Here is a 14,859-nt window from a genome sequence, read left to right on the forward strand (position 1 = left end):
TTGTAATTAAACTATAAGAAATGTAGTGAACCAAGGTTTACCCCCTTCTCCCCAGTTTATTTTTATTTCATTTACCGGTATGTGGTCTTATAGCAGCCGAAAGGAGCTTTCATTTTTTGTTGAGTTTGACTATGCTTCTGGACAAAAGCAGTAGTGTTTTACTTGAAGGAAGGCTCCATTTTTATTTATTTTTGTTAGTGTTATCGTCCCTACAAATATTGAGACCAACCCTACGTCCTTGTCTCAACCCATGTACTGTATATGCATTTGTGTGTATGTTCATAATTTGCTGGGGCAAATAAAAGGTGGACATGGACCTTGTCTAACCTGACACCTCGTCATTCTTTCAATCACGCCTTACAATAGGGGGCCGAGCTTCATTTAGTAATAACTGAAGACTGCACACATGTCTGATTTAAGCTTGGATTTTTGAACTACGAAAGCTGTACCGCATACAAACAGGAAGGCTTGTCTCAGGAGTGGTTTGTTTCGAGGATTTCAGGTAAATAATTTCGCTCCATGCATGCATTTTGAAAGGTGAAAAAAGTCAATGGGAGAATGGGAACTGCTACGGCATTGGCGTCATTCTTCGCGATATATACGTAAAATAGATGCGTAACTGCCCGTTTTTTTTACTCTTTTTAACAAAGAATCGAGACAAGTTTTACGTCCATATCTATAAATAATTTTGGGATTTAAGCATTTATTCACAAGAATTTTCGGCAGAAAAGCTCTGTTTACATCAGGCGGCCGCTAGCCTCATTCGCTAACAGAGTAGCATTGTACCTAGACATATTTACGTAAAGTAGGGGCAGTGCCCACCCACGGACACAATCTGCCTACCCAAAGAAAAATGGATGTAGTACTAACGGCAGTCTGGGCACAGCGTATGGTATGCCATTGATGGTATTGATGTTTTCTAAGTTTTAACCTTTGCGTTGTTACCTCCTCTTTCACCGTTAAAAAAAAAAAAGAAAATGAAATCCAATGTTGGTTTTGTTCCTAGGGGGCGCTACATACATTTACGTATATTTGGATTTTATACACATTTTATCAGTTTACACCAATGTTCACCTGGCTGTTGAGTTTGACCCCCTCAGAATGCTTCAAAACTCACCAAAGTAGGGCTCAAAGCGTCGGCGGGACAAAGAATGACTGCAAGGGGGGCTACATAGTGTATTCGGAATTTCTTTACACGGTATGTTTATTTATTTTTAAAGACCAAATCGCAACAACGGTTATCTCAAGGAGAAAGCAAAACATGTTTTAAGGTGCAGTAGCCCTACGCTGGATTTCGACCTACTTGAGCATTGTAGCTTTTGTTACCCCCCCAAGGTAAGACTAATGCCCACCACATCTTGCCTGGCACAGCCGGACTATTCTCCCTGTATTTTTCCAAACACTGTGAGAAATAGTCTGCGACCCAGCCCATTGACAGCCTCTCGAGTAGGGTACAAAATCAATCGTCCAATCAGATTCGTTTATTTGCGTGACATGTTCTTAACGAGTAACGTCACTCTTGCGCGCCGAAAGTAGTCTCTACAACAGCATATGGCGAACGGGAGAGCTGAGAATATGTTCCAATCTGCGGTAAAACCATTTTTAAATGACCAAAAACACATCGAAAGAAGTCATTGACAACAATCAACATGGCTCGCGCTAGCCATGTTGAATAAACTTCTCCATTTTCCGCTCACGCTAATTACTTCGCTTTAACAATGCCACGTCTGCCCGTCGCTGATTGGTCCACTCCGCTTGTTTGCTGTGGCTTGCTCCGCTCTCGGAATTTGATCCGCCGGCCAGTCGCCAGACTCAATCGCTGTAACAGCGGTGAGTCCAGTATACCAGGCAAACCCATACCTGGCATCCTGGTAACACCACTGGTCTAAAATAACTGATTGTCACCCAGTGCCAGGTAGAGCAAAGCAGCCCCAGAGTATAACCGAGCCTCCTTTATGTTCCATAGGCGCAAACACGTATAAGTAATTTATTACAATTTTTCACCTCCCAAAAAACCAGCAAGCATTTGAGTTCTTTATGAATGAGCACAAACTCGACTCTAGTGCGCGTTCACACATTAGTATGCGCGCATGCACGCGGCAGCTGCGGTATGGCTATGACGTCACAGGAAGCGGTGGGCTGCTTCCCAACGCCAACCTGACAGCAGCAGCACTACTTCGCAGCGTTCAATGCGTGCATACGTGTGTGTGAGAGAGACCTTATGTGTGAGCGTGCATCATATCTATTCGCTGCGACGACATTCAAGACTGGACCTCTATTTTTTCAACTGGATCCCTTTGCCACCTGGGACAGAACATCCCCGGTAAGACGGCATAGTTGTGAACGTGTTCAAATTCATGCGGCGGCAGCGTAGCAGTGATGCGAAGCGAAATGAATACGCGGTTGCAGTTTGCTCAGCCGTGCGTGTTGATGCGTAATGCATAGATGCCACCAGCCCTGCCGTGCCCTCAATCCATGAGCAATCACGCCAACGTCTAATAACAACATGGATGTGATGGGAACGCACAGCTGGGCTGCTCGGCCATGCGTTTCGTTTGGAATGGTGAGTCTCCATCGCGTACTGGTTGGCTGAGAAATCCCAATATTTTGCTTTGTTTCGCTTTTATGGTCATCACTAGTGTGCGAAGGCGTTACTACATGCTGGTTCTGAACGCAGCATCACCACACTGCACAATTTGGAGGAGGCATACGAATGTGCAACACGGTGACAGTGTGCCTAGAAATTACTAACTCTGTTTTAAACCAATTAAAAAGCTTTGATATGATCAGATTCTCAAATTAAATGCACAAGTAATGTTATTATGCCACTTATTTTTCGAGAATGTCATCTAAACGCTTGAAATATGGACTCACATGACATGACATTTTATGTGTAAAAAGTACAATGCAAATCACCAGTGGCGTTTCTAGGATTTTTCTGAAATAGGGGCCCCATGTAATTCTTAGGGGCCAAGTGTTGTAGCCATTTTTGTTCAGAGTTTGTTTTGGTCAATAAGGCAATACGCAGATTATCCTGCATGAGGTGGTAAAAACATTCAGTAAGAACTACTACTGGTAACAACCAGTCAAGTTTATAATGTAATAATTTGCATTTAATCATTCTGTGTGCCACTAAGGATGAAATACATGGAACAATAAATTTAAGCACTTTTTTGAAAATCCTTTTTAAACACAATTTTCTGCCTGTCGCGATAACAAATTCAAATAGGCATATTGTCTAATAAATTATTGCCGATATGCAATATTATTGTCAACTTTTTAACCAATTCAACCACTGATGTAGTGACAGTACATCCTAATAAATCACCCATTGAAATGCAATTAATTGTTGCTCTTAAATGAAACACCAACTATAATAACAGTAATATTTTTTTAAAAATTAATAAATAAAATAAAATACACCCACAATTAGGGATGGGAATCGAAATCCAATTCCGAACCGGTTCCTAGTTTTTCGAGGCCTCGACATCACATTGAAAAAGCCTAAACAATCCCTTTAACAATTCCTAAAGACTCATATTGCATCGTGACATGTCTTGTTGTCCAGACACATCAAACTAGCATGGCGCCAAGAACCACTCACGCGAAAGTTTGGCTGCACTTCACCAGGAAAGAGGGTAAAAATAAAAGGTTACGATGGTTTAGCACGAGCATTGCAGCCGTAAACATAACAATGACAGCATGTAAGTTCAAACGCTCGAAAGTGTGTCTTCACTTAACGAGAAAAAAATTACAACAAAGCGACTTACAGTCATTGCAAGGTGGAGATAACTGCATCGGGAGGGAATACGACTGCAATGTCCTCACAGAGACGCTAAGGCTCAGTGCTGGCTATACAGCTAGCCAAACTCCCAAATGACGATACAGAAGACGTTGGTATAATTTGCTGACTTTATTCAACCATCACTTGAAGAGTGACACTAAGAATAGAAATGAAATCAATTTCGTCCCCAATAACAAACAGGTTTGCATCAACGTAAATCAGCGATGATTAGCTGCTAATACATTAATAACACAAACTGTTAGCATGCGTTCGCTAGCATTAGCATATTCTTTAAACCACTACAGAACTGGATTTAAGTGTCCGATCGCGAGTGGAAACGCACAACAACAACAACACAAAAGTTGATACATACAAGTGTTGCCTCTGTAGATCTTTTACAAACATTAACAAAGAACTTAGGCTCGTAGCAGTTTCCCTCTCTCACTAACTCGCTCACTCGCTTGGATCCTGCACTTCTTCGCGTGTAAGCGCGCTCTTCACGTGAGCGCATTCTTCTTCACGTGAGGACGCGCAAGGGCGCTCCCACTTGAGCGTGAAAGCACCATAAAAACTAAAAGGCATGGATTTCAATATAATGGTAAATAATACACTTTAACACAGGGGTCCCCAAACTACGGCCCTCCACATTTGGCCCGGCCCCCTGAACAATACCAGAGAGCATTTTGAATTTTTTTTTTTTTTTTTTTTCTCAATAGTGTTATTTATTTACTGGCCTTTTTCTGTGAAGAACTCAGAGTGGGTTATTTGGTTATTATCTATTTAATCAATAGTGTTATTTTTTATTCTCATATCATTTTTATTTTATTTACTTTTGTTCCGTGAATAATCCAGAAAGGGTTATTTGATTGTGGCTTTCTGAAGAACAATTTTTTACATTTAGGCACTCCTGCAATCATCACACTTTTTCTGTGACAACAGAGAAGGGAAAAGTTATGTGGCCCTCACAGGAAAAAGTTTGGGGACCCCTGCTTTAACACATATTGCCAAAGGCAGAACAACGACCTATATGCCAATATATACCAATATTTTTATTTCTATTAGAAAAATGTTTCAGTAAAATGTTACACATTCTTGTACATTTGCCACTTATTGCCACAGCTAACATTGAGGTTTTGGGCCTCTTTTGACCTTGTTGTGAGTTTGTACGGTTGTGACTTCTGATTAAACAAACTCGATACCAATCAAAACGTTTGTTCTTTTTCCCCAAATTAGAATCGATAAGAGAATCGATATAGAATCGAGTCGTTAAGCAATACCGATTATGGAATCGTAATCGTAAAAATCGTATCAATTCCCATCCCTACCCACAATGATTACCGGTCATTTAAGATGGTGAGAAACCCAATGTCATTTATGTTCTCTGTCAATAAGAGCCCATCAAAAGTGTCTATTCATGCATTCATTTTCCATGCCGCTTATCCTCACAAGGGTCGCGGAGGTGCTGGAGCCTATCCCAGCTGACTATGAGCAGTAGGCAGGATACACCCTGAATTGGTTGCCAGCCAATCGCAGGGCATCAAAACTGTTTATCTGTTCCAAAATGACTGTCATCTTGTCTTACAAAGTGCAGGTTAGCAAATTTAAAGCGAAATTGTTGATTGCCAATAAGATTATTCATAATGGGTGTCATTTTGAAGCTATTCCTAGTGTAAAATCTGAAATCTGGGAGATTAACTCTAGAAATTTACAGTTTACTTGTTGAACATGACGTGCTTTTATTTTGAAATGTTCACCGGAAGTATGTTCGCTAAGCAGCTAACATTAAGCATTACACTCAGAGAAAAGGTGCACTTCTCTTTTCGTCATGCAAGTAAAGTCATTTTATTTATTTTTTTATTTTTGCATCATTTGATTTGAGTTTTCATGTTTGAAGTGTCAGCTTTTAACCACAATTTTGCATTTTTGAGAAGACTTCCAGTGTTTTATAGCAGGCTAAAGTGGTTGGCACATTGTTTTTTCCCCCCCCATTAGCCTCAATGTAGCAATGTGAAGGTTTTACAATATTTAAGATAGATATATAGATGTGTTTCCTTACTTTGTATGTCTGAGCTTTAATTCTACAGAGTGTTGATGACCACTAAACATTTGTGAAAGGAACAGGGGTCTCACACAATCAACACGCACGTATGCCGAGTGCACGCAGCATTTGCAAACACGCACGCGCAAATGTATGCACTCCCGTACGCCGGGAAAATTACTGCCCTCAGCCCTCATTTTTTATTTACGTCTGATAAATTGACTTATAGCATATCGCGACAGGCTAACACGATTCTTGAAAAAAAAAAAAGTAGAATTAATATATTCTAGAAAACAACATTAACTCATTCTCTCTGACTTCAGAAAAGGAGGGTTCGCTGATTGACATGCTTTGCAATAAAATAGGAACCGGGGCACTTCAGGGGCCATTTAAATTAGGGAGGGGGCCAATGCCCCTGTGTCCCCTCCCTTAAAACCGCCACTGCAAATCACGTATTCAAGTATACTTTAAATATATTGTCTGAAATCCCTAAATGTGCAAAACTCTTATGTTTGGTTTTGCTGTTTAGTTGTCAGGCTTGTGTAAAAACTCAAACCAATATTTAAAACCACATACAGTGGGGCAAATAAGTATTTAGTCAACCACCAATTGTGCAAGTTCTCCCACTTGAAAATATTAGCGATGCCTGTAATTGTCAACATGGATAAACCTCAATCACGTGAGACAGAATGCGGACAAAAAACAAAAAAAAAAACAGAAAATCACATTGTTTGATTTTTTTTTTTTTAATAGAATTTATTTGCAAATCATGGTGGAAAGTAAGTATTTGGTCAATACCAAAGTTCATCTCAATACTTTGTTATGTACCCTTTGTTGGCAATAACGGAGGCCAAACGTTTTCTGTAAGTCCTCACAAGCTTTTCACACACTGTTGCTGGTATTTTGGCCCATTCCTCCATGCAGATCTCCTCTAGAGCAGTAATGTTTTGGGGCTGTCATTCGGCAAAACGGACTTTCAACTCCCTCCACAGATTTTCTATGGGGTTGAGATCTGGAGACTGGCTAGGCCACTTCAAGACCTTGAAATGCTTCTTACAAAGCAACTCCTGGCTGTGTGTTTGGGATCATTGTCATGTTGAAAGACCCAGCCACGTCTCATCTTCAACGCCCTTACTGATGGAAGGAGATTTTCACTCAAAATATCTCATGGCCCCATTCATTTCCTTTACACAGATCAGTCGTCCTGGTCCCTTTGCAGAAAAACTGCCCCAAAGCATGATGTTTCCACCCCCATGCTTCACAGTGGGTTCCTCCAAACACGAGAACCTGTGTTTCTACCAAAAAGTTGTATTTTGGTTTCATCTGACCATAACACATTCTCCCAGTCCTCTTCTGGATCATTCAAATGCTCTCTAGCGAACCGCAGAAGGGCCTGGACGTGTACTTTCTTCAGCTGGGGGACACGTCTGGCAGTGCAGGATTTTAGTCCTTGGCGGCGCATTGTGTTACTGATAGTAGCCTTTGTTACTGTGGTCCCAGCTCTGTAGGTCATTCACTAGATCCCCCCGTGTGGTTCTGGGATTTTTGCTCACCATTCTTATCATATTGACACCACATAGTGAGATTTTGCATGGAGCTCCAAATCGAGGGAGATTATCAGTGGTCTTGTATGGATTCCATTTTCTAATAATTGCTCCCACAGTTGATTTCTTTACACCAAGTGTTTTACCTATTGCAGATTCAGTCTTCCCAGCCTGATGCAGGTCTACAATTTTGTCTCTGGTGTCCTTCGACTGCTCTTTGGGCTTGGTCATAGTGGAGTTTGGTGTGTGACTGATTGAGGTTGTGGACAGGTCTTTTCCACCGATAATGAGTTAAAACAGGTGCCATTAATTAGAGGTGTGCGAAATTTCCGATTCTTAGATTATTCGCGATTCGGCCGTGGAAGATTCGAGAACGATTCACAAACATCCAAATTCCGATTATTGAAATATGTCAAGTAAAGCGGAAGTAAAACACACTCAGCGCGCCGCGCGGTCTTCGGGACGCAATTAGGAACGGAGCGAGAGTAACTAAACATCATACTTGTCATTACCGCGAGATAAAAAAAAAAACAACAACAACATCCCTGACTGCTGCTACAAAGTACGTCCACATAATGGTACGGTAGATATCATACTTATATAGGACGAGATGCAAAATAGAGTCGGTTGTGTTAGCAGCACATGTACAGAAAGCTAGATGCGGGCGTTAGTAAACGGCCGCCATCTTAAAACAGTAGACTTCCCTGCAAGGCTGGTGTAGCGAACCTTCCAAGCGAACCCAGTTAACTTTTTATCTAAAATACTCCTAAATCAGTAAAATATTGACTTGAATCGATCTTTAAAATAGTTTTAAAACGTTCACATGTCGAATGTAGACAAAAGGGAAATTATGGAATAACGGGAGCAATTCTAAGAACTTTAACGGTTGATTCACAACAGTAAATTAATTGAATGTAGTTTAAAGCTGCTGATACAGAATGGGGATTTGAGTATATTATTTTCTGTTTTTAACTGTTAACTTGATACTGAAATAGTCGTTTATTTAAGCCTGCGAGGCTTTTTTAGTTTTTGTAACTAATGTACAAAACTTTTAAAAGCAGCTAATAGCGGGGGAGGTGGGGGTGTTATCAGTCATCGATTTATAATTGAATCGTAGCTTCTGAATCTTAATCGTTATCGAATCGTTAGGTGCCCAAAGATTCCCACCTCTACCATTAATACAGGTAACGAGTGGAGCCTCGTTAGACCTCGTTAGAAGAAGTTAGACCTCTTTGACAGCCAGAAATCTTGCTTGTTTGTCGGTGACCAAGTACTTATTTTCCACAATTTTTGTACAGCAGCTTGTTGAATTTTAGAATATATCTCGAGTAAAAGTATCTGACATTTGTTTGTACCTAAATTGCAGCAGTAAATCTGTTAATATATGTACTTGAGAATTGGAAAGAAAAGGTACTAAAAGTAAGTGTTTACATTTTTGAATTTGTCATTTCACATTTGTTAATTATATTTTATTTTTATTTGTTTAATTATTCAGACTTTTATATTGCTGGCGCACCTACACCTGTTATATTATGACATTGGTTCAGGCGTATACATTATTTTTTTAGCTCGGATTTTATTCAGTAGTGACGAAGTTGCTCCATGGAAATGTATCCGAGTAAAATTATACATTCTATATAGGAAATTTAGTTAGTGTGAAAAATAAAGCACAAATGCGTGACATTTGTATTTGAGTAGAGTAAAGCAATTTTTGTACTTTGACATAACTGCCCAGGTGAAGCTATCCCTATTACACGCAACAATATTCATTTTGTTATGATTGCCTGAAAATTGTGAGTTCCAGTCACCACCGTTTTATACACAACTCAATTTAAATGGTATACGCAATTAGGCAAGGCTCACTGTATCGTCATAACCATAACATTATCGCGGTTTATCGGTTAACAGTTTCATCCCAACAGTGTAGCCGGGCTTACTTGCACACATTATTAATGGCTTCTGGCACAGGAATGCGAGGCCGTTTGAAGCAGAATGCCAATATTCCTGAGGCTTTGATGTAAGCCATGGTCACGGTTTGCTAAATCAGCTGCGCCGTTACATAAGCTGCACATTGGGAAGCGCCTAAAGTTTGTGGGCTGCTAAGTGTGGATGAAAAGCATGCCAAGTGATGCTGAGGATGTCAGTCAGCAATATTTGAAGTTGATTATAGTTTTAGGGCTATCCATATTAGGATTTTTAGAATCGAGTAATCAATAATTACTCGTAATTGCCAATGCAGGTTACAAAAAATGACTATTTTCATAATAATGATTAAGTAACTAAGAATCACTTGTTTGGAAATGTTCAGAATCATAAACTGCATGATTCTTGTGTGTAAATAAACATCTTTTACCTTGCGAACAGTACAACTGTCAATGCTCAAGACTTGTCTCACATGAATAGTATATGTTTGCTGAGTGGCATCTTGTGGTATTATGTATGAATTTGCAACAATAGATATTATGGGAATACTGGAAATGCAATATGATTTGCTTTTCTGACATTGAGTTCTATTCAAACAATGCAACTTCCCAGTGGTCAAGAATGTTGCAGAGCATTTCCGAATGCAGTCATTCATACTGGAACAACCTTTTCCATTTAACGTTACAGACATAATATGTTACACTCATCCAGAGTCTTTAGTTTAGGCTTAAGGTAGGGTTATCAAATTTATCCCGATAACAGCGGTAATTAATTTTTTTGAGAATGTATCACATTAAAATATTTAACGCAATTAATGCATGCGCTGCACGACCCACTCACGCGTTGTCGTGCTCAATCTGTAATGGCGCTGTTTTACCTATATAGAGAGATAAAGGGCAGCGTAAGATGAGTAGAGTGAATTTTGGCAGCCTTTGGAGCTTTTTTTTAATAGGCTAAAGCCTTACAATCCCTCTCCCTATGATTAGAAATATCATGGGGAGCAATGTGGGGAAGAAAGGTAGCAATTGATCTTTTTCTTAAAACCTTATGTTATTTCCCAACGCAGAGAAGATATATCAATTGGTAGCACTACGCACAGTCATGGTTCCACTTCCCATCATGCATTTGGGCATGGCTGCAGCATCATTTACTGAAAGCTCAACAAATACACTAGATGGCAATATTTAGTCACAATATACAAAGTCACAAGTCTTTCTATCCGTGGAGCCCTCTCACAGAAAGAATGTTAATAATGTAAATGCCATCTTGAGGATTTATTGTCATAATAAACAAATACAGTACTTATGTACTGTATGTTGAATGTATATATCAGTCTGAGTTTTATTCATTTTTTTACTTAATGCATTGCCAAAATGTATATGATCGGGAAAAATTATCGGGAATGATTGGAATTGAATCGGGAGCAAAAAAAAGCAATCGGATTGGGAAATATGGGGATCGGCAGATACTCAAACTAAAACGATCGGGATCGGATCGGGAGCAAAAAAACATGATCGGAACAACCCTACTTAGTAGGGCTGCAACTAACGATTATTTTCATCATCGATAAATCGGACCATTAAACGCTTAATCAATCGGATAAATGTCACTTTTTTCAGTTACTTTCACAATTTACCTTGAAGTTGTTTTCGGCATGTTTTAAGTAACAAGACAAAATGGATGTTGATTTCCTTCAAAAATAGTATTTAATCACCTCAGGGATTCCCCTATATTCAACAGATTGTGGCGCACCGCCACACTAAAATGAAAGCCGCCACGCCTGGCAAATGAGATGTATTTTATTTATTTATTTAAATAAAAAAAAATTTTTAAGGCCGCTTCAAACTAGCGGCAGCCGAGTGGGAGGAGTTCAGCGGACACCTATTCATTGTGTATTGTAGCCTAATGTTCGTAACTATGCAGGCCCCCCCTTAAGAGACGCAAGGGGAACGAGTAGGAAGAATGGGAGAACGAGCGAGATAGCGAGAGATAGCGGTCGCATGTTGTAGCAGCCCGCTGTTATTTTGTTATTGTTTTTCTTTATTATTGTTACCACAATAAAGTGGGTAAGCAAATACAGACTTCTCTCCTTCTTGCCCATATCCGGGGCATTACAATAATTTGGATCGGACTTTTCGGCGAAAGTGAGCGGTGGACGGCCGTCTAAAGCAAACTTTGACTAACTTGCGCTGAGAGACTGCGGAGAGGCGGGGCCCAAAATAAAGCCTTGCTCTATTTTCAGAGCGTTGGTCACAGTAAACGATTTATCAGTTCAAGCAGAGTAAAATGATACATATTCACGGTACAAGAACGTCGTTTCTGTGTCCATCGATTGGTAAGAAAAGGCTGTTTGTACGAGTGACGTGTGGGCGCTCCCGTCAGGGGGGACATTTCACGTGGAGTGGCTATTTTTCGGCACAACACCGGCGCGCCAACTTCAGACAATTACGGCTGAGGAAACTTTGATAAATGCGCCCCCCCACCCAAATTTCGCGAGCTCTGGGACACTCGAAAAATGACTCTCATACCTCTCCTTGCTAAGTTAATGGTACCTCGACGTGCCTTTGTGTGGAAATTTAGTTTACGAACAACGGGGAAAAAACTATTCACCTTCTCACCGAATCAAGTAAAACTCTTTACACGGCTATTAGAATTCCCCCAGTGCTCTAAATGGGTCAGTTGACAGAAGGACTGTTATTGTTGTGGTAATGTAGTACTTATGAGGGTCAAATAAAAGGAAAAAGGAGGACTACGACGGTGGTCTGCAACCCGCGGCTCTCGGGCCGCATGCGGCTCTTTAGCGATGCTTCGGAGCTTTTTTTTTTTTTTTAAATGGAAAAAGATGGGGGAGGGAAATATATTTTTTTGTTTTAATAGGATTTCTAGGAGGACAAACATGACACAAACATTCTTTCAATTCATTAATATTGTAATGAAGTTAAACTTGTGGTGGCATAGTACAACAGAGTAGTCACGTGGTGCGTCATTCTCTATAGGATCCACTGCAGGGAAAACAAACATTTAATCATGAAGGCTAATTACGTATTTCTATAGTAGGCTAATATAGCTAGTATCGATAATTATAAGGCTTGTAAAAGGCTTTTAATTTTTTGTGGCTCCAGACATACTGTATCAGTTTTTTTTGTGTTTTTTTGGGGGTCAAATATGGCTCTTTCAACAGTTTGGGTTGCCAACCCTGAGTCACTACGAGATGTAAGTCGTACTATTGCCACGAGAAAAAAAGTCGCATTAGTACATCGGGTAACGTAGCTGTAATCAGCTACGCATTTTACATACATGTACTGTAGCTGAGAGGTACAACATTAGCCTGGCTAATGAAATATTTCAAATATATCTTTGTTATGGTTCTTCTTGGGGGAAAAAATGAAGGAAAAAAAATTCGCTGTGGCACGACATGGTGAGGCTGTCCGACTCCGATGCAGCCCACCACCACAGCTTCAAAAAATCCTAGGGGAAACACTGCACCTGCCTCGACCTTTTGTTTCCTTGTTATGACGTCTCCGCCCCATTCGGCTGTTTCCGAAATACTTTCGGAAATGTTCGTAATTTTCTATTTTCGATAATTGCTCATGAATGCGATTAATTTTTTTGTTAACTTTATTAATATTTGTTATCTTGCCAAATAACAGTTCTATTGATATCTCACAGCCCCTTAGTGTTTGAGTACCCTTTAAACAAGAATAAAGTAGTAGTAGAAAAATGCTTGCCTTTAGTAAATGCTTCATTGAGTGAGTCTACTCAAATCCGCTCAGATCTGCTCACTTACACAGAATGAGTTGCCACAGCAACTGTTTAACAAGTTAAATGATGATTGATGCATGCGGCGCTTCTGAAGTTCGTGACTCTGGCAAGATCAAACACATTCATCTGTCAACCTGACAAATAAAAATCAGGGAGAGAGCGCCAGAGTGAGACTACGTGATCGGTTCGGGACAACTCCTCTGTATTTTCTTTTATTTATTTTTTTAAATCCCTGATGGACTGAGGTCGCGAAGTTTGAAGCGCAAAGTAGTGAGAAAATATTAATCAATTTTTAATTGATTAGTTGGTTGCAGCTGTATTAAGAAGCTAGTTTAGACGGTAAGATGTCCGAGAATTGGCAAAATGTGAATTGTTGTTTTCCAAAGTAAAGTTTTGTTCATGTCCTACTTTGACTTAACAAAAACATATTTCACAAATTTTGATAATATATACAACTGAGAAGTTATATGTATGTTATAATTTCAAGAATTTAGACAAATTTAAGGTGAAGGTCCTAAACGATTAATTGGTTATCAAAATAGTTGCCGATTAATCGTTTAATTGTATCACCTCTATGTCTTACACTACTCGTTATTAGGAAAAGTAATGTTAACATGTGGTAACATGCACAACACCTGGTGCTTTATAAACGTTCTCAATAGTTGCCGCTGTAAACTAAGCAAATAAAAGGTCCCCTAAATCCCTACATACAACAGGAAGTCAGTAATTGTGGTTTGGAAATCATTCTAGATTCTGTTACCACTAGGGATGGGAATTGATAAGAGTTTTACGATTCCGATTCCATTATCGATATTGCTTAACGATTCGGTTCTTTATCGATTCCCTTATCGATTCTAATTTGGACTAATGGACTGTATGAGGTTCTGGGTTCAATATGGTTATGGTTCATTCGCCTTGGAGTGTCGGTTAGAACACAAGGAGCGGAGAGTTGAGTTGGTCTTTGGCACTTTTAATCAACATGTCAACAGGCACAACTATATACAGGCATTGGCACTTGATATGTCAATCACTCAATGAGCAGATGAGAGCATGCGTGGAAAGATATTGATGTATTAGTATATGTGTGGAAGAAGACTGGAATGTGTGGGTATACGTGTGGTTCTGAAAGGAAAGAAAATGACATCATATTAGTGCTGATGCAATAAACAATGCAAATAGACTGTAAAGCAGTCAATAACACACATACATGACTCGTAATATTATAATGACACAAAGGTGGGGGGGCGCGAGCGCATGCGCACAACTAGGAAGCACGCCGCGTGCAGGTGTGGTCATCTTGGCCATAAAAGTGGCGAAAACTAAGCACTTTACACTCACATGGATGTACAACATTATTTTAAGATGCTGAACTAACACATTCCCTCTTAACACAAATGCGCGACTCCGCAAGGATGAGCAGAAGCAACCAGCCGACATAACAGTAACCCGAAACGAGCTGATAACGGCTCTAACTTATCATAACAACTTTATGGCATGAAGAGGCCGTCCTCTGCTCGAAATGCGCACCTTACGCCTATTCTCGGTCCCAGAATACGCAGCGTGCATGACGTGGGACAATAACAGGAACTAACTGGTTGCCATGGGAATGAACGCATACTCATGGAATCTTTCTAACAGGAGTATTAAAATTGCTAATAAAATCATTTTAGGATTATTTTAGATGCATATATGTTATATTTTTCTTATAGAGTATTCGACGAGGAATACGATAGACCAGGGGTCGGGAACCTACGGCTCTTTTGACGGCTGCATCTGGCTCGCAGACAAATCTTCAATTATTAAAAAAA

The 14,859-nt window shown here is 39.9% G+C and overlaps 1 protein-coding gene across 1 annotated transcript in view; it reads left to right on the forward strand.

The window, feature by feature from the left end:
* The first annotated feature begins 2,175 nt into the window (after window positions 1–2,175).
* The window catches only part of calcrla (calcitonin receptor-like a), an 84,750-nt gene continuing 72,066 nt past the window's right edge, over window positions 2,176–14,859 (forward strand). Inside the window, exon 1 of the mRNA XM_057851918.1 lies at window positions 2,176–2,323. Coding sequence (XP_057707901.1) covers window positions 2,190–2,323 — 134 coding nt within the window. The 5' untranslated portion in view covers window positions 2,176–2,189. The remainder of the gene's footprint in view (window positions 2,324–14,859) is intronic.

This window comes from Corythoichthys intestinalis, chromosome 12 (assembly GCF_030265065.1).
Source record: "Corythoichthys intestinalis isolate RoL2023-P3 chromosome 12, ASM3026506v1, whole genome shotgun sequence".
In the NCBI taxonomy this organism is placed as follows: Eukaryota; Metazoa; Chordata; class Actinopteri; order Syngnathiformes; family Syngnathidae; genus Corythoichthys; species Corythoichthys intestinalis.